Source organism: Gopherus evgoodei, chromosome 3 (assembly GCF_007399415.2).
Source record: "Gopherus evgoodei ecotype Sinaloan lineage chromosome 3, rGopEvg1_v1.p, whole genome shotgun sequence".
Lineage (NCBI taxonomy): Eukaryota > Metazoa > Chordata > Testudines > Testudinidae > Gopherus > Gopherus evgoodei.
In genome coordinates this window covers 64020758-64042103 of record NC_044324.1, presented here as the reverse complement: position 1 = coordinate 64042103, position 21346 = coordinate 64020758, and the positions used below count along the sequence as shown (strand labels likewise).

The following is a 21346-nucleotide window of genomic DNA, read 5'->3' as shown; positions in this document are numbered from 1 at the left end:
CTTGATTATCTTCTTTATCTAAATGATGTAAGAAGTACCCATAAATCACCAGGAGGTCAAACCTACAGCTTCCAGGCCAGATCCAGCGCACTTTAGGTATTTATATTTACAGCAGGACGTATTCAGAATGTAAGGTTTCACTTAAAAAAGGTTTCTAGACCTCACGGTTGGAACTGAAGAAGTGTAACCTTCCTCAGTGGATAGTGGAAACAATGAATCAGAGATGTGAACTGTCTGACATGCAGCTGATGTCATTAGAGTTCCAGCTCTTATGCTCAATGATGACACTTCAGTGTCATCATTAACAATTTCATCAATGACTTAGATATTGGCATAGAAAGTATGCTTATTAAGTTTGCAGATGATACCAAACTGGGAGGGATTGCAACTGCTTTGGAGGACAGGGTCATAATTCAAAATGATCTGGACAAATTGGAGAAATGGTCTGAGGTAAACAGGATGAAGTTTAACAAAGACAAATGCAAAGTGCTCCACTTAGGAAGGAACAATCAGTTTCACACATACAAAATGGGAAGAGACTGTCTAGGAAGGAGTACGGCAGAAAGGGATCTAGGGGTTATAGTGGACCACAAGCTAAATATGAGTCAACAGTGTGATGCTGTTGCAAAAAAAGCAAATGTGATTCTGGGATGCATTGACAGGTGTGTTGTGAGCAAGACATGAGAGGTCATTCTTCCACTCTACTCTGCGCTGGTTGGGCCTCAGTGGAGTATTGTGTCCAGTTCTGGGCACCGCATTTCAAGAAAGATGTGAAGAAATTGGAGAGGGTCCAGAGAAGAGCAACAAGAATGAGTAAAGGTCTTGAGAACATGACCTATGAAGGAAGGCTGAAAGAATTGGGTTTGTTTAGTTTGGAAAAGAGAGGACTGAGAGGGGACATGATAGCAGTTTTCAGGTATCTAAAAGGGTGTCATAAGGAGGAGGGAGAAAACACCTTAGCCTCTAAGGATAGACCAAGAAGCAATGGGCTTAAACTGCAGCAAGGGAGGTTTAGGTTGGACATTAGGCAGAAGTTCCTAACTGTCAGGATAGTTAAACACTGGAATAAATTGCCTAGGGAGGTTGTGGAATCTCCATCTCTGGAGATATTTAAGAGTAGGTTAGATAAATGTCTATCAGAGATGGTCTAGCCAGTATTTGGTCCTGCCATGAGGGCAGGGGACTGGACTCGATGACCTCTCGAGGTCCCTTCCAGTCCTAGAATCTATGAATTTATGAATCTATGTTTGATTGTTTTAGAGGCTAGAGTATGGAAAAGGGAGTAACTCAACTGGAAAATGCAGCAAGGAAGGAAATGCGGTGAGAACAGAGGAAGCACACCAAGACTGAGAAGAGGCAGAAAAAGAGAAGGTAGGATGGGGAAGCAATAATTTATTATGAAGAAAAATAATAAATGGCAATCAAAATTTAGTTATGACATAAAAACATATTCTACTCCTGGTCTTTTGCGCAAACCTTCATTAATATCAGTGAATGTTTTGATGTGCATTGGCAGTAGTATATGGTAGAGGGGTCTGTAATGTAGAAGACAAAATGCATAACAAGATCCAATGGCTGGAAGCTGAAGCTAGACAAATTCAGACTAGGAATAAGGTGCAAATGTTTCGCACTGAGGGTAATTAACCATTGAAACAAGTTATTTAGAGCTGTGATGCATTCTCCATCATATGAAGACTTTAAATCAAGACTGGATATCTTTCTAAGAAATATGCTGTAGTTCAATTTATAACCAGTGTTCTGAAGGAATTCAGATTAGATAATCAAAATGGTCCCTCTCTGGCCTTAAAAAGCTACAATTCACTTAATACACTTGTCCACAAGCCATAATGAAAACTAGAATTTGGCCCTCTTTACTGAATGAGCTGTCATAAACAAATAGCTAAGGGTTAATGTCTCTTTCACCTATAAAAGGGAACCAAACACCTGACCAGAGGACCAATCAGAAAACAAGACTTTTTCAAATCTGGGTGGAGGGAAGTTTTGGGTGTGAGTCCTTTGTTCTTGGGCTGTTCTCTCTCTCGGCTCTGAGAGTGATCTTTCTATCTCCAGGCTTTCTAATCTTCTGTTTCCAAGTTGTAAGTACAAGGATAGTAAGACAATAGGTTTATATTGGGTTTTTTGTATTTACATGTGTGTAGTTGCTGGAATGTGTTAAATTGTATTCTTTTTGGATAAGGCTGTTTATTCATTTTTTCTTTTAAGCAATTGACCCTGTATATCGTGACCTTGATACAGAGACCATTTTATGTCTTTTCCTTTCTTTTTATATAAAGCTTTCTTTTTAAGACCTGTGGATTTTTTTTTAGTGGGGGCTCAAGGGGATTGAGTCTGCAGCTCACCAGGGAATTGGTGGGAGGAAGAAGACAGGGGGGAAGAGAGAATCTCTTTGTGTTAGATTTACTAAGCCTGACTTTGCATACCCTCTGGGTGAGGGGGAAGAGAGATTAGATCTCTCGGTACTTGTGTTTCAAGGACTTGAAGCAGGGAATATCCTAGGGTCCCCAGGGCGGGGAAATCTGGGAGGAGGTAAAGAGGGGGAAAGGAAGTTGGTTATTTCCCTTTGTGGTGAGACTCAGGGCATCTGAGTCTTGGGGTCCCCCAGGGAAGGTTTTGGGGAGACCAGAGTGAGCCAGACACTGGAATTTTTCTGGCTGGTGGCAGCGATATCAGATCCAAGCTGGTAATTAAGTTTGGAGGTTTCATGCTAGCTTCTCATGTTCTGAACTCTAAGGTTCAGATCTGGGTAGGACAGTTATGACATGAGCTTGTGGCAAAAATAATGAGTACTTTTTATACTGTTATGTAAAATAATTAATGCATAATAATGCAACTCCTTGGAATAAAAAGAATGTCGCACACTTGATTTTGAACACTGACATACCACAAGCTAGAAGTCAGATGGCAGTTTGGTGGTCTCCCACAGCTGAAACACATGTATTTGCCATGTCTTTTGATTCAAAGTCATGTGTGCCATGACAAACAACAATTCCTATTAATTCAGTTTGGAATTTCTCATCGTGACAGTAAATGAGATATGACAAATTATCTTTCAAAGGAGTTAATTGGTATTTAGATATTCTGAAAATATTTTCAACTACTGTGAATTAATATTTCAATTTTTTTGTGGGAATCTTGGTTTTACATTAGTATTTTCTGATGTATATTTATGTTCCTAATCTAAATTAACAATATAATGATAATTTCAGGTAGTGAAGTAACAAATGCATCTATTTTTAGTTGCGTGTTTCTAGACTCCAATTATAACAAAATACATGTAAAACATGTTCAGAAAAAGGGCAAGTAATTGACTGAACAGTGGACTATATGATTGCAGAGGGCAAAGAATAGCATTTATCTTTTTACATATTCAAAGTATAGTGTCATACTAAAAGTAATCCTCATTAAGCTCTGCAAGTATTATCAGGAGAGCTGATCAAATCATTTCCCAAAAGTTTATTTGACAGATTTTGGCATCTTTTTGTCCCTTAAATTATTCAGTGAATTATTTTTCACATTATTCAACCAGCTGTCTAAGACGGTCAAACATTGTTTGTTGAAGTGATTTGATGATTGTTTAGTGCCAAATGTTGGATAAGTTATTCATGAATAACTGGTTCCATTATTCAGCCACCTCTAATTATTATCCCTGTTTTACAAATGCTGAAAACAGATACAGACAGGTTATGAAAATTCTAAAGAGTGACTGGAAGGTGGCATGCACCAGACAACAGTTTCTAACAGGAAGGAATAAGGGATGTTGGTAGCATGCTCAGATGGGGACACCCTCATGTTAGCTGATTTTCCTGTAAATTTCTTTCAATATCCTCAACCTGGATGTATAATGCTTATGGAGCTGTGTAGTGGTGAATCCACTGTCAATCCTGTACCACAATAGCCCCACTCCCCTGCAACCCATGGAAGTTCAGCAGTCACACTGTTGAAAAATCAGGTGAGTCCTGCTAATCCTCTAATGCCCTTCCCATGATTCCCCCCAAAAGGACAGATGAGTTCTCCCACAAGAACTCATCTCAGCACAAGGAACCATAGGTTATGCCCCTAAACACACACTGGTGAGTGCAGAAACAGAAAGGATACTGTAATAGGAGCATGGCTTTGCTGTGGAAATGGTCACACTCAGGCTAGGATAACCCAGAAGCTCAGGCCTAGGTGCCAATCACCTGGGTTAACTGCCCAGTGTAGAAACACACTTAGTCTAAAAGTGTCAGCTCTATTTCATGTATACCTGATAAAATTTGTTTAACTCTTTCAGTATTTCATATGAAATACTTCAACTTCTGTACATGTCACTGAATGCAACATTCTAGGTTTTGTTTTGTGGCTATTCTATTTGCCTTTGCTCCAAAATGATAGGTTCAGTGAATTCCATCAGGCCATGGATGTTTTAACAGCTACTGAATTTTGAAATGCTAACGATCCCATCAGATATTCCGTAGTCTGCTGCACTGAATTGTTCAGGTGTGGAATGCACCTAGGCCATCACAGCAGCAATGGAGTCTTTTAAACAAAACAAAACAATATACTTAAAACTCCAAGAGTGAAGTCCTGGCCCCAGTGAAGTTAATTGCAAAACTTCTAATGCCTACAGTGGAGCCAGGATTTCACCTCAAGTCAGAACCAATATGAAAATTTTGAATAATTTCGATTTTTCTGAACTGAATTATTTCCATGGCAAGAGATATTTGTAAACACAATAGAACACTGTGAATGTTATTAAAAACTGGACATGTATCATCCTCAGTTGTTAAATATGCAGTATTTATAGTATTTCCCATTTCAAGAAGAAGCAGTATGTAAGTATCACTGCAACTGTCCATTCGTAACGGAAATCACTGTAAAGTGTGTCTAAACTGCAACACACTAATAGGAAAAGAGCAGAGAAACCAATGCACTTGCAGCACATTATTTATCTACTGGGAAATTATTAAGATGTTTTATACAAAAAGATACATGATTAAATCATAGCACTTAGCCACAGCACTGCAGTAGGCGTGATGCAGAGCCACTTCACCGCAGAGAGACATTCTGCCTTAAAGTGAAGCATCCCAGTTGTGCAGGGGGAGGGCGTAATCTCTGACATCCCTTTAAGGGGCACAACACAGCTGGAGCTTGGATGGGTGGAAGCACGTCCCCACCACTTTTCCATTGAGGTGAACCCAGGTGAAAACAACTAAGTACCATCTCTTCTGCTCCTTCAAGCACAAAGGCTGCAATTCCAGGCAGTGGTCCTACAGGTCATGGAAGGAAGGGAACAGAGGCTCCTTACTCCATTGTGTGACCTGCTATAGCTCTAATGTGTGTTGCCATGCAAGGACCAGCTATAATCAAGCCCATACTTTTCCTTTATTTCTGAAAAGTCTCCAGAACTTGTCCTCAAAATACAGCTTGCATCATTTTTCATATACTACAAGATCCTGTCTCTAGTACTTTGATACTGTATTTATTGAGGCTACTATAGTACTCGTTTGCAATAGGTTTTCATTAATTAGCACAAGAACATATTGCTATTAATTGGCAGGTTATTTTTAAGTATACAGAAAACATGTTTCATTTTTTCAAAACTTTAAAAATACCTAATTGCAAAGCCACATTGTTTGCTCTGCTCCCCTGAATGAAAGGTAGAGGGATACCACAACTCCCAGCCAGATGCATGCAGAAGTGGGGAGGTCTGGTCTAGCACAGGTGCTTTCTCCTTTTCTGAGTTTAAAAATAATGCTTCTGTTGGCTAATGCTGAAACTGCATCCCTAGTCTCAATTAAGTTGGAATCTAATGAAACAGAAAGGCAGCTCAGGGGAATTCATCACAATCTCCTCCAGGTGGGAAATCAGATTCAGCCACCAGATTGTTAAGCACATTACATGAGTGCTGTGCTTGGTTGAGAGGCTGGGAAGTAGTCATATTCCTTCACAAACACACAGCTGTTAGTGCCCCTCTGTTGAATGATTAATGGAGCAGCATTAATAGTGACCTTTGAAAGAGGAGGGGGAGTAATAAGGGTGTCAGGAAAATATATCTTGGGAAGAAAAAAAAATGAGTGTCCATGAGAATCTTAAAATGGGCTCTGCCTGCACTGAAATGACCTGGCAGAGTCCTTAACTGGGAAAACAGAATTTAAAAAATATATTTAGGAAGACATTGTTAATATATTTATACTTTATATCTTGTCAAAAAACATTTCTATTTATGTTTGAAAAGCATATCATATTGCTCCATGGGGTTATTTATTTTGTTTGCAATCCAGTGCGGTATTTTTACCTTTCAACTGTTTTCCCTTTTATTTCACCTTAAGTGGAAGTTCAGAATTTGATATCACAAAGAGGCATCATAGTTCCTCACTTGCTAGCATGCAATCAACAAACCTAAAGTATTATAACATGCCCTTAGTAGGTTGAATTCCTGTAAATCTCATTTATTCCGATCTCATTTGCTAATAAATCTAAAATATGTGCCTTTACCCCTGGACCTTGATAAAAACTTTATACAATGAACAATGAAAAAGGGAGCCTTCATCATTCTTTTCACTGCTACAGTGAGACAAAGAGCTCTTTCATTCTAACAGCAGCAGATATACAGGATCATAATTATATACGTTGGATATAAATTATCCTTCCTCAAGTGTCCCCCACCCCTCTTCCTCATCAGAAGTCTGACTGAAGGGTAAACAGTTAAATGCTTATATGGTGATGATTAGCAAAGAATAAACAGAGCAAAAGCTGGCTTTGCACCTACTGAATGCTGCAAGTGTCTGTACTCATTTGATATGCATCTAGCAAAGCTTGGATGTTCCCAGAAGGCCACTCCATGAACACTGAGAGAGCAGCGTCTGCTAGCGGTGCCTGTGAGTCATAAAGAACAGAGAAAATATTTATATAACTGAGAATAGTCAGAGTGAACAAAGACTATGTAGGATACATTCTATATTATTTTAGAGCACACAGAAACAATTTCATGCAAATGAGCATCAGCAGCATTCAAAGAGCAATTCATGTTATGTTCTTACTTATACCTTATGTTATGTTTCTGTAATAGATTTGCTGTGTCATATAATTGGCATTTACGAGTTTTAATTAGAAGGCTTTATGATCTGCTTGATTTTCAGCAAACTGCCTGATACATCCTGGCAATTAATTATTACTTATTATATCATATATGTTTATATATTTCACTATAGTATCTGGGCAATAGTTAGATGTGTTTGAACGCAGGTGGAAGGGCAGTTTTAACAAAAAAGAAAACAGTTTTTTTCCCCTCTGTTGTCAGCATGTAAATTTGATGTACTACTGTACCTGTGGCATTGAGAGGACATCGATTGAATGCCATGTCGCCAGCTGGGGTTCTTTTCCACACCATTGACAACAAATAATCTTCAGGACATATTTCGTAAGGTGCTGTGATTGAAAAATGAGTATTTGAATATAGGCTTTTGTAAAATGTATACATTGCATATCAGAGAAAATACATCCTCAGCCTTAACCCCATACTCTATGAGAAATGCAGATTGTTGTCTTTAGAGGCTCATTTTAACATGCTTTAACAAATAAATGTAAGATCTCCTTTGATTTTTGTGTAGGATCTCTCTTCTTGCTGGGCTTTCATTTCACAATCTGTGGCATTTACTCTCTCTCTCGCCTACATATATACATATGCAATATTAGCTCTTTTAAAAATATGCCACATTGTACCAGTTTCTATTTAAAACATTGTGTCTCTGTTGCAAATCAGTATGGTTAATGGGCATGAAAAATGCAGAAAACTCTTTAAGGCTTTTGTGGGTTTTTTTTTAAACTTTAGTTGCATCCAAAGCAATTATTTTAAAGCCATTACTGAAATATTAAATGTGATAAGCATGTCAATTGTGAAGCAGTTATTCTGGAAACAAGAGAGTAGGTCACTACTTCTTTTGAAATGGCTTTCATGGCAATTGTGGTATTAGCGAGTGAGGCCAATAATGTGAAGCAGAGTGGATATAAGCCAAAATGACCTTTACTGGTTATCATAAAAAAGTTTTTAAAAGGAAAGGAAATTGCTTTCACATTCCCATGATAACAGATTCCTACTAGCAAATATGGACAAGGTAAAAGAAAACTACATTGGTAGCATTTTCACATAATCAAGACTTCTAAATTCCTTTTGGTGTTCAGTATTTTTGTTGTAGTTTCCCAGTTTGTATTTTTTTGAATATAGTAACTCTAAAAAATCTCCATTTTGACAGATATGTCTAACCATTTGAAGTGATGTAAAACACTAGCAGCTGAAATCATTTCAAGAGTAGCAGAGAAAAATGGGGAACATTTTCCTTCTATCATTTTCTGTATTAGAGTAGAAACTATGGCCCTCTGTACTAAATACTCATAATAAGTCCCTTCCTCAAAGAGCTTGCTAGACAAGATAAAAGGTTAGAGAAATGAAGTATAATTATCGTCACTTTCCAGATAAGGAAGTGAGGCACAAAGGGATTAAAGGACTCACCACAGTTATACAGGAAAACTATGGCTGAGGCAGGAATCGAACCCCAGTATCTTGAGTTTAATTCCAATTCCTTTTCCACAAGACAGCCCTTTCCCTATGCTTCTACTGACAAAACTATGCAGAAGCAGTGAACTCTGTCTTTGTGGATGACAAAGAGCTCCTTGCAGATGGCTCAGTGATACTAATATGAATCACAGTCATTCTGAAAATTGCTTGGTAAATTTGCCTCGGCATCAGCACTCTTGAATCGTAAGTCAAGAAAAGTTGATGATGCTAGAGAAGCAAGAATATCCCTTAATGGCAAAACCCTAAGAAAGTGAGCTGTTTCACTTATCCAGAATGCTAATTTGTTTCAGATAAGGCAGTCTAAAAGTGAACTCATGAGGCCAATATTCTAATGGGGGAAAGCAAGGGATGCATGATAAATGGGGAACATCTGGTGACATAAGCATGTTCAAATTACTGTCATACTTTAACCTTGTGGGGAAAAAAAAGAAAGATGGTCTTTGGGCTCTGAAAACTGACACAGCTTACCCAGGCGCTGACTTACAACTGATTTTCTTTTTTGTAGGAGTCTTCCCCCTTTATATTGACTACATAATGTCTAATCTGACTTTACAAACTTGCTCAATCTGTTTTATTCCAGTTCAGTCTCCATTCAATACTCAAACAGATTATATAGAATCACAGAGTAAAAGGTTGCTTGGATGCTTTTGAGGAAGAAATTCTCTCTTTATATAAGTTTAAATATGGTAAATTTGCATTAGTTTAAAATCAATTTTCCTAAGCCTTTTAGGGTTAGAAGTGTGAGTTCCCATTTAGAAGCAACAGTACAAGAAAATACCATTTATATTTTTGAGGATGATTTTATGTATAGAAAAGTTGTCATGGTACTTTGGTTGATGGACATTTTAGGGAAATTCTATATCTGGGAGTGAAGTCGTCAATATTTCTCTAGAAGGTTAGTAAAAAAAAAGTGGCTGTTTGACACTGTTCAGGAGGTTAGAAAGTTATTACATAATTCTGCAATTTATCACCTGGCTCTAAAATGTATCACATGAATTAATACTTCATATGTGTAGGTGATGTGTAGGCCCTTTGATACGTTAAATGATCATACACTTAGACCACTTTATATGCCCTCTGTTCACTAATCTATCACCTCAGGACTTACTTTCACATGCCAAACTCCTTCCAAATGTTGAATTTTATATGTGTGTGGCGAAATGTAATTTATACATTTTATTTGAGAGAGAGCTGAAGGTAGAAAATGTGTGGAGTCCTTTCAACTATTTGGAAATATGCCAAGGTACTGTATTTTAAGTAGGGAGTAAAACAGACTGAACAGTACTGACCTATTTTGGTTCTATTTGTAGTGGCTAAATTACATGTGTGTGTGTGGGGGGGTGTTTTTTCACAGAATTCGAACCTTCTGCAGTGCTAGAAGCTTAAAGCTCCACTCCTCAGCTACAGCTTGGGGGAGCACAGAGCAGCGCAGGATTAGGGGCTGGACAGATGGCTTTGTGCTAATTTGGTTCTCCAGTCTGAGTGCTAGTTAATTGACACTGTTGCAGTAGTTTAGGATCACCAGGATGCTGGTCAGTAAGCTACTTGAGTTTATTCGTAAATGGAGATGTCATAAAGGTCTTTTCCCATGCTCTATTAACTTCTATTTCAGCTAATAACCCTCAACTTCTGTGTATTTTCTCCTCTCTGCCTATGATTGCTCATGATACAGTATTGTATTACAGTGTGCCATCTTGGCACCAAGATATAAACTTATTTATTTTGACTCTGAGAAGTTGGAGTCATGGTTATTCTTTAATGAGCTGATTGAAAATTAAATTAAAATGAAAACCATGGATTTGCATTCACCTCCAAGATTACAGGAACTGATTACCTCATTAATGATTAAACCAACAATGGGTAATGACATTAAGTGGGATGTCAGGTAAGTAATTTAAAAACTGCAGAATCTGGCTTGCTCCTTTTCTTCTTTCTAGTTTAGCAAACATGGATTATATCTACACATTTACCACGTTGACGAGCACAGTGTACAAATGAAGCAGAATGTTCTCTGCATGGTGCACCCAAAATGGGCAATAATGTACAGAACAGCTTACACTGTGTAAATATCTACATATCTGGACATCTGCTGATTTATGATCACTTTATTCAGTTGTGTAACCCTTGCTAATCTCTCAATTGGGGTTTCTGTGACCTTTATAGACTGTGCCAAACCAAAGGCGAGGACAGGGCCAGAAAAGACTAACACAGAGCAGCTATTTGGAGAAGTTCTCACTGAGTCCAGTGGACTGACTGGGAGGCTGAAGACCACAGTGGCCCTCAGAGTAGCCTTGTGGGTTACATGTGGGATTGAATTTCTATGATTCTTTTTGTGTGTTCTATGTTACTGTTGTAGTAATTTTTAAATATTTCTAACATGGACAAGTGATATAATCACTTGCATCATTTACTGGTATAAATTAGAGACTGTGTTGTTTGTCCAGAGAAGGTAACTATCTCCTTCTAATCTAAGGTCAAGGACACCAGGGTCATGGGGGCAAATTTGGCAAACCAGCTGTATTGTACATTATGCCCTTCCCTCAAACTGTTCCATTACAGGCCAAATCTTGTTTCCCACATGTAATCTCAGTAAGCAGGTGCCGCACAATGGAAATCTGTGGAGATGGGTAGAGGAAAAATCCTTTTCTTTAGGTCATTCTGGGGCTACTGCTTTCTTTCCCCCAAACGCTGTGGATGTTCAGCAGGTGGATATTCATAGCTGTCCCCACCCAACCCTTCTGCAGATGTTGCCTCCTGAAGAACAGCTCTTTGGCATGCAAGTGTTGCAGATCTCCATTTGTGGTCTCCCAAGAGCCAGCCCCATATTTCTGGGTGTCAGTTAAGCTGCTTGTTGGGCACTGTCCTTTAAGAGAGCAGGGTCCAGGGCACTTGGACTAATTACCTGTTGCCCAAGAGGACTTAGGGGAAGGCTACTGAGCCTTACAACAGGGGAGACAGCTGCAGGTGATTGGGAGATGCCTGAAGACACTGAAGGAAGTAAGGAAGTGCCTGCAGGGCCCTGAGTCGGAAGGAGGAAGGCACCAGCTGGAAGGCCTCTGGAGATGGCTGAATTCCAGATATGAGGTGAGCAGAAAGACAGACCCTTAGGGAGGAGGGACTGCACCCAGCCTGGGATGAAGTTGAAAGAAATTAATTAACAAACTTTTAAAGAGAGGATATCCCTCAGTGAGGAGGGGCTGGGCCCAGCTGAAACTGTGATGAAGACTTTGTGAATTTTCTTTTAAAAGACATTGTGCAGGACTTAATAAAATGAACTCCAGAAGGGGGAATGTGTTGAATATCTGTCCTGTGTGGTCTTTTTTAGTGAGCCTGACTTAAGGGAAAAGTGAGGCAGGACTCAGCAGAGCCATATTGACCTGAACAGAGTGCTGCAGGACTGGCATGCCCTTTGAAAGATACCCACAGAGGGGCATTTGCCTTCATATTAAGTGTCTATAGCTAAAACTGATCTGCTTACAGTGAAAACTGATTATGGGAGGCAGGCTTCGGGGACTACCACCCCCACCAATTGTAATTAATTTTTAAATTTTTTTTTGCATTAAAACCATCACCTATATTGTTTGTTCTGGGATAATCTTTAATCCTATATTTTAATAAGCCCTTCATTATAAAATTAACTAAAATGGTGACAGATCCGTGTCAGTTGCATTTAGAAAATCCCAAGCATTATATTGTTAATACCTTTCTGAAGATTACTGAATAAGAATCTATGCCTGAGATGGGAGTGAGCTGTATCATGGCCTGGCTCAGTGAGCAAAATATAAATTTTAAAAATATCATGCAAGTGAGGCTATCAATTGAATATATTAAAAGAAAAAATATGACTGGTGGTCTCTTAATATAGAATGCTATAGAAGTACATGAATGATTCTCTACAAAGTCTAATATCTTGGAATGTATAACATTAGTTCACAATTGAAATTAAACAGTGAAAATCATTCACATACTTCTATAGCATTCAGAACCAACTCTGTGCCTGAAAAAGCACAAACTGTCAACATACATATTCTGTAGGCTTGCTCCCACTTACTCTTCAGATCTTTATTGTGTTTAGGATGAATTTGCAAACTAATGCCTTCAAGGCTGTTTACAATTTTTCCCTTTTGTTAGATGTATTGGTCAGAATTTAATTAAAATGAGACTAATATTGTGTTCAGGAAATTTGCACTGCTAGTGAACTCAGTCAAAAATGTTTTTTAACTGGATTCTTGGAAAGCAATACATTCAGGGCCCAAGTCCCTACTGGCACAAATGCACTCCCTGCTAGTTATGCCACCAGTGTGTTGAGCTCTTGGTGTTCAAAGTATTTTGTGAAAGCAAAGTTGAAGACAGCACTGGTAGGTACTATAAGGACATGTCCACATTACGCCTTGGATCGATGGGCAGTGATCGCATCTAGTCTAGACGCAATAAATCGACCGCCAAGCACTCTCCCATCGACTCCGGTACTCCACCAGAGCGAGAAGTGGAAGCAGAGTTGACAGGAGAGTGTCAGCAATCGACCTACCACAGTGAAGACACCATGGTAAGTAGATCTAAGTACGTCGACTTCAGCTACATTATTCATGCCGCTGAAGTTGCATAACTTAGATCGATTTCTCCCCCCCGCACTCCAGTGTAGACCAGGCCTGTTCCAGTGAGTCAGCTCTGTCTTCCCAGGCAGAGCATTGGAACATCAAAGATTTCCATGCTGCCCGAAAGTAATGATATAAAGTGAAATAATTACTATGACTGGCCATAAAACAAGAATTCTGTCTTGTGAATAATTTCAGGATTTTGAAAATTAGTTTAATTGCAATGAAGAACAAAACTGAGACATTCCAAATGTTTTCACAAAAAACAAAACAAAATACCAGAGCCCCGCCCTCCCCCCAAAATAGCCAACAACCCAGTGGTTAGGGCATTCACTTGGCTGTGGGAGACAAAGGGACATAACTAAGGGGGGATATGAGAGAGAACACACAACACAGAGTCAACCTGTGAAACTATTTGTCAGGGGATATTGTGAAGGCCAAAACTACAATGGGGTTCAGAAAAGAATTAGAGAAATTCACGAAGGATATGTCCATCAACGGCAATTAAGCAAGATGGTCAGAGACAGAACCCGATGCTCTGTGTGTTCCTCAATCTCTGAGTGTCAAAAGCTGGGATTGGATGACAGAGGATAATTGCCCTGTTGTGTTCATTACCTCTGAAGCATCTGGCACCAGCCACTATCAGAAGACAGTATACTGGGCTAGATGGACCACTGATCTGATCCAGTATGGCCGTTCTTATGTTCCCTCTTCTAAATCAGGCAGAGGCTTACCCACCAGGCTATTGCTATTCTGGAGTTGGCTGATCTCTCTTTTTGACCAGAAATTCCATCCTAGACCTGAGAATTCTTCTCAACACATTTTTTTGTCAAAACAATTACATTTAATAGAAAAAAAGCATTTCATCATGAAATTCCCAACCAGCTCTAATAATTACGTGAATTTTCCCAAGTGTAGCTTATCTAGAATTATTTTGAGGCTATAAAATCTAATGTTCAAAGCATTCTACAAACATCATTCCATATTTTTTACTCGATACAGTGGAAACTCTTGTAACAGTCTTCTAGAGTTTTCTTTTTGACTGCATATCCAAAGTCTGTTTTAAAAGCTGATGTGAATATATACTCATCAATGTATTGATAAATTGCATCTCCTTCAACCTGTTTGGAATTTTGCCCAATGACTTCAGTAGGAATTTATGGCACTCAGTATCTTGAAGTATCCAGTCCTATATCTGCACTTCTAAATTCGGGATGGCTTAAAACACTTTGTTGATCATTAAAGTCAAGAACTAGACCCTAACCTTGCCTATTAATATCTTTATTCATTTTTATTCTACTGTTCATAGTGACAATAGTGACAATTGGTTCAGTATTATTTTATTAGTAGTATTATAGCAGCACCTAAAGGCGCTAGTTAAGATTGGGGCCCCATTGTGCTAAGTGCTCTACATACACTAATTTTTTGCTCCAAAGAATTTACAACCTAAATTGGAAAAAAAGACAAAGATTGAGAAGGGAAAACAGGGGTACAGAGAGGTGAAGTGACTTGCCCAAGGTCACACAGCAGATTAATGGCAGATCTTAGACTAGAACCCAGTGCCCTATCCCCTAACAAAACTAATAAAGCAAAGTTTTCACAAATCTTGTAAAAAAGATGGTATAGCTGGTGATAATTTATCAGGTCTCCACATTTAAACAAAACTTAAAGCATTGGCATCAAATAAGTAATGATATTAACATATTTTCCCTTTTCTCCTACTCTGTCATAAAAAGTTGATATTTCCTCTTTGCTGGGAGAGGAAGATGGGATGGATCTCTCCGGAATTGCTCTGTTCTATATTCTCCCCCTGAAGCTCTGGTACTGGCCAATGTCAGAGATAAGATATTGAGCTAGATGGCCCATTGGTCTGACCCAGTATGACAGTTCTTATGTTCTTATCTTTTGTGTGAAGTCATTAGCTATTCTTTAGCAGAAGCAGTTGTGTTTTGTCATCTTTAGGTTAACATAGAAAATAATTTGTCATCCTTTCCATTAATTATCAAGTTAAAGCAATTCATATATTATGTTTTTCCTTACTGAGAAGAGGCACTTGATGGTGAATTTGATGGATTTGTTTTGAGTAAAAACTAAAAGGTGCATAAATATAAAAACACTATGGAAAAAACATTATAGGAGCTTCCATTAACTTAAAACCAAAACTAACACTGACTGAACACAAGAAAATTTATGCAGGCTTCATTGTTTATACAGATCATTTGAAAATGGGCTCCTGTGATCTGATCTTGTCTGAGAAAAGACACACTTCTGAAATGTGTTAACAAAAATCGGAGATATTAGATTACTCTTCCATGCTTGATGTGGGGGAAAAGGGGATTGGCTGGACTGGGAGATGAGACTCCATATAAATCTCACCAGTGTGGTGAAGGGGTGTCCCCTTCCTCATGGCATCTCATGCTCACGTGGATGAGAATGGACTTGGGTAATAACATGGGCTTTGTCCTACCCTCTCACTCCCATTGATCATAGTTGACTCATTTGAAGGGCCCTTCTCTCTGAATTGGCCCAGTCATGTGGCTGCAAGTCTTCATAAAGCTCCCTCTGGGAATGGGCTGCCACTTTAGTGGTGCCTAGCTGACCGTCCCACCCTTCTCAGATCCTTAGCTTGTGTAAATTGGTTAAAATTATATACAAAAGTGGAAGATCTGGCTGTAATCCTGGCATAAAACTAAAGTCAATAACAGAAGAATCAGGCCTTTTGTGTCTGTCAGATGCCTGATGATCATCTATCATAAAAAGAGAAACTAATTAGACACAAACATTTTTAGTGCTGCTTTTCTGAACAATGTTTACAAGCTATAAAAGAAACAGTAAATTAACAAAACTGCTAAATTAGGATGATCATTCCTTGGTGATTTTGGCAACTTTCTTTAATTTGTATTTCAAAATGTCTGAAAGGAAAAAGGGCCAAGTAAGTATAGAGTCATTCTCATACTGAAGCCTTAACTTTTATTTTATTTTTGTAAAGTGTTGTTATATATATATATATATATATATATATACACACAGTAAACCAGTAATTTGGGTAAATTATCCAGTATCTTTGCTTAAATCTTAGCTATACTGGGAGATGAACAGTAACTCTACCTCAAAACAGTTAAGTCAAATTTATTGTTAAACTTCTATAAATGTGTGTATAATCTCTTGCGTCATTATTACCATTTGATAAAAGTTTTAGGTTTTGACGACTCCTGTTAGCATGCTGATTGTGATCTGGAGAATCAAGTCAGTAAACAAATTTAGGGAACAGCACATAATGCTCTGAGTGCATTTGACTTGTAAATACATTTGTAAAATATTTTATTAACAGCAGGTGGCAACCTTTGAAAATTGGATTGTAGCAGTATGGTTTTACCTCTAATTCCACAAATGAAAGTGACTTAAAGAATATTTAGTAGGTCAAGACTGATTTATCTGAATGTCTGCTTATCCAGAAGATTCACATTAATCCTGCTATAGTGTACTGTGCAGCACCACTATGGAAAATTATATTTTATGTCAAAATTTGTATTTCTTTATGATTATTACACAGTTATTTTGTATTGCTTTTCAAGTAATGTAGATTACATTAAAACTATACACCAAAGAAAGCATTTGCATATAGTTAATTACTCTAAAATATTATTAGAGATTTGTAACTACAGTTACTCCTTTGTTGCTCTTGGACTATGTTGTTCTAGTTCATAGTTTTATCTTAATATTTTGAGTTCTGTTCTTGGGGATGGGATTGATTTTCAGTCAGATTTTGCTGACAGACAGATTTTGCTGCTTATGAATATGTGGGTTTCAGACTTGATAAGCCTCCCAATTGCTGACCTGCATTGTCCCTACCATTCAAGTCCCATATTTCCAGAGCTGAGAGTGCAAGCATTGAAACAGAAAGTGGAATTGTTTAGGGGTGAGAGAGACTGCTAGATTTGTCATTACCCCATTCAGAATTTAGAACACAAGACTTCCAGTATGAAGGACTGGCATACGAAATCACTAGATCACATAGCCCCTGTTTGTTATCTTGTATTTGTCTAATAATGATTATTCTGCTTCAGTTCAATGACACAGATAAATATAGAAAGATAAATTTGTATTCACCAACTGTTTTTGCTTAGTCATCACTTTAGTAGTAGCCCAAATTTGTTCTTAAGCGTCACCCAGGAAGACTTAAATTTGTGGGCAAGACAATACAAAATATGCTGCAAAGAAATGTGTTTAAATATGTATAGTAAAACTGGAAAGATGTACATCCTTTTCATTTTATCCATCTTCTTTTTATAATATATTGCTCACATACAGTATTCATTCATTCTATACATTACAGTAAGTTTTTTTCTTTTGGATGCCCAAGACACATGACATAGAGGCCTTTTGTATGGAGGATAAAAGGAGGAGGCTGAATCTATGAATTACAAACCAAAAATACCTAATTTTCTCAGAAGCTGCCTTGTCAGTGATGTTTTCTATAACACATTATCCCCCCAAAATAATGCAGTTGCACCTATGTAATGAAATGTTTTTCTGAGAGCTTCAATTTTTTTCATTATAATTTTATTTAAAAAAAATACTTCATCCTTTAAACACCCATTGGGCTAGACAGTGTCCACAGTCATTGAGAGAAATAGCAGTTGCTTGTCTGGATCAAAGGCATGCTAGGACCATTTATGAAGATTGCTTTTTATATATTGACCCTACCTCAAATATAATATATTAAACTGATTTTTGTCAATGAGAAACTACACTGAATTACATACAATAATAGTATTGAGATTTGCTTCTCACCAGGGCACCTCTGTTCACTGCATCGTCTGATCTCCTCACCAGTTCCTTCGCACTGTTGCCCAGTCACAGCTGCACCTTGACAAATCCTTATTCGCCTTTCCCAGCCACCATCACATGACTTGGAACATCCACTCCAGTGACCCCATTGGTTCCACTGACCATTAGCTGTTTGGAGGAACGTCATTATCAGAATTGTGACAGACTGCACTGTAAGAAACTATTAAGGCCAGAATTTTCAACCTTGTTCACTAAAGATAGGCTCCGAACATTATTCATGCATGTAAAGAAAAATAAAGTCAGTGGCAGGTGTAGGTGCTTGGTGCCTCTGAAAATCAGGCTTCTTTGATTGTTCCTCAGTGCATCACAACTCAAGTTTAAAAAAACATCACTGCACTTAGGGTTTGAGTTAAACTACTGCTCTGAAGCCTGAACATGGATGTTATTGTCTTTGTATTTTTTCTTTTCTCTGTACGTACTTTATTTTGTTATTGTATACATGTGTATGCAATGAATAGAACAATAAAAAATGCTTTAAAATTAAAAAAAATCCCCCATATGCTATTTAAAGGCCAGATTTTACGTGCCCTGGCAGCATAATATACTCACACTGAGAATTAGTTCATTCATGTACAATCTCTTCTTGTTTCTTGAAATGCATTGTTTTCTAGTCCTCAACTTTTTATTTCTAAACATAATTGTTTTTAAAGAAATACTTATAACACTAACACATAGGAATGTCAGTGTTTCAGAGCCTAGTTTTTTCAGCTTTACTGACATGGTCCCATTGTTGTCAACAGGCTTCTTATGTGAGTAAGGATTAAGGCCCCAGTTCCAGAAATGAATCAGCACAGGAGCCGGAGCGTTGTCTAAGGGATCCAGACAGGCACAGGATCAGCCCATGCAGAGACATTTGTAGGATTAGAGCCTAAATGATGTGGGCTGGCAGGATTGGGGCCTTAGATCTCTTTTTAATCGCAAATTAATAACATAAATGTTGCACTAACTCGGATTTTTCCACATGAATCATTTCAATTTAGAGGATCCTCTTTACCTGTACATTCTGGGTTATGGCACTCCCTGCTTTCAGCCCAAGGACCTCTGCATTCAGAACCTCCATGAGCAGCCGCAGTGCACTGTCGACTTCTCTGCTGGGTGCCATTGGAACACGTCACTGAGCACTGACTCCATGAACTCCACTCTTGCCACTGTCCATCAACTAGCACAGCAACACATAAAAGACAGACAAGCCAACATTACCATCAAATCTATGCAGTAACAGAATGGTTAGTTTTATCATAACCAATTTTATCTGCACTTTGAAAAATATTTTTAAGACCGAAATTGCACCAGAAAGTATCACTTTAAACTTCTTACAACAATGGCATTTACATTATGATGTTTTCTTCGTTTGTGGTGGGATTTTTTGTTTTGTTTTGTTTGTACTGACTGTATTCTGATACACAGGGTCACATTTCCAAAGCAGGTGAACCTACTAAACGTGCAAGAATTCATTGTGCCTATCAAAACTCTGCATTCACACTGCCTAACAGCAATTATTCTTTGTGCACACCATTACCCAATATGAATTCATAAATTTAGCTGGCAATAGCCTATTATTCACCTATTGTCCTTCTTTGAAAATCTGGTCTTACAAGTACACTTATACCTAAAAACAACACAACTGTAAATCAGTAACTAAAACTGCCCATCCTGATTTCAAGAGTCTGCATTTCACTTCTCCAAGATAGAGAAATCACATAAATAAAGCAGTGCTGGGATGGCAGCACAGTGTTTCAGGGGTTTGTGATTTCAACAGTTATAGAGGAAGCAGAATTCTTAAATAAAATATTTGAAAGTCAAATCACTAAGTTAAAACTAAATACATCTGTATCTCTCTTGTAACCCCCTTGGTATTTAGAGAGCATGGCCCCTTTAAATCTTTTTCCTGAGGGGGGAATCGCTGATTGTTTCAGAAGGAGGAAGTGTTGTTTGTGGGAGGAGGAGCAGAGAGAGAGGGGAGAGCAACAGGGATGTGTATCTGGAGCTCCCGAGAGAAGTGCTGCAGCAAGCAGGCCCTTTCTCCCTAGTGCTTGGTGTATCACCCTCATTTGACCTTATTACCTGCAGCAAACAGAAGCACGGGACTGTAAACTCACCTTCTGATACACCATCAGATAGCTCCTTTGCAGAGAGCCAGGCATGATGATTCAGACTGTAGTACTGAATATTGCAGCAAAGAATCCTGTGGCACCTTATAGACTAAGAGAGGTTTTGGAGCATGAACTTTCGTAGGTGAATACCTACTTCGTCAGAGTCATGTAGTGGAAATTTCCAGGGGCAGGTTATAAATTTCCACTACATGCATCTGACGAAGTAGGTATTCACCTACGAAAGCTCATGCTTCAAAACCTCTCTTAGTCTATAAGGTGCCACAGGATTCTTTGCTGCTTTTACAGATCCAGACTAACACGGCTACCCCTCTGGTACTGAATATTGTTCTAGCATATTATAGTTGCTGCTTAAGACAATAACTAACAATCAGCTGCTACTTTTAAATGTTACGTTGTTATGCCAGGAAAGGGCAAATTATCTGCAGGGATGTAATCACTGTGGGTGAAATTCACTCCTGTACAGAGAGCCTGCAAAATTCCTATGCACCACATAAGCCCAACATAAACCCTACTATGACAGTTTAAATATTTTGGGGTGCAGGACAAGGCACATTCACAGAGGTGAATTTCACACTATACTAGCATCTTCTCTACTCCTATTTGGTATTTCTTACTTCCTCGGTTTCAGTTGAGATTCATATATGATATTATCTACTTTTCTGGAGGCATGTGTAAATGTGCTAGGGTCGCATTCTTCCTGCTTGCATATTGTTCGACTCTCTTTGACAGCAGAGGTGTAGACCCATGTGAATTTCACAGTGGTGGTGAGAGCGTGTGTGTCTTCCAATAGACCCAAGTTACAAGAAACAGAACATGTGAAAAAACTGAACAGCTGGCAAAATTAAATAAATCACAAAAAAGAGGCACTTAAAATTGAAACTTGTCACAGGTCTGGTCCTCGGAGAATCTATTTTTCTAATTCTGTAGGGTCCTTATGCCCTAGTCTTTGTTTTCTCTCTTGTTCATTTGTTAAAGCAACAATCTCAAAAGTTACCATTTTCAGAATGGCAACATTCTGTTGAATTAACACAATGTTTTCTTCTCAATTTATTTTATTTATTTTTAAATTTAGCAAATAAACTTCAATTTTCACTGCCATAAATATGGGGTGTGAATATCAGATATTTCAAACCAGAGCATAGAGCTAATGGACAAATGATGAACAGGATGTCTCCATAATATCTTATCAAACCGAAGAAAATCAAAATAAA

General features: G+C 38.3%; 1 protein-coding gene across 5 annotated transcripts in view; it reads right to left on the bottom strand.

Moving 5' to 3' along the window:
• Positions 1-21346, bottom strand: part of ADGRB3 (adhesion G protein-coupled receptor B3) — a 641000-nt gene that overhangs the window by 312792 nt on the left and 306862 nt on the right. For all 5 annotated transcript variants that reach the window (XM_030555674.1, XM_030555672.1, XM_030555671.1 and 2 more), the window contains 4 exons: positions 19016-19180; positions 17965-18129; positions 7327-7428; positions 6770-6876 (listed from right to left, as the gene is read on the bottom strand). In XM_030555674.1, the coding sequence (XP_030411534.1) occupies positions 6770-6876; positions 7327-7428; positions 17965-18129; positions 19016-19180 (539 nt within the window). The remainder of the gene's footprint in view (positions 1-6769; positions 6877-7326; positions 7429-17964; positions 18130-19015; positions 19181-21346) is intronic.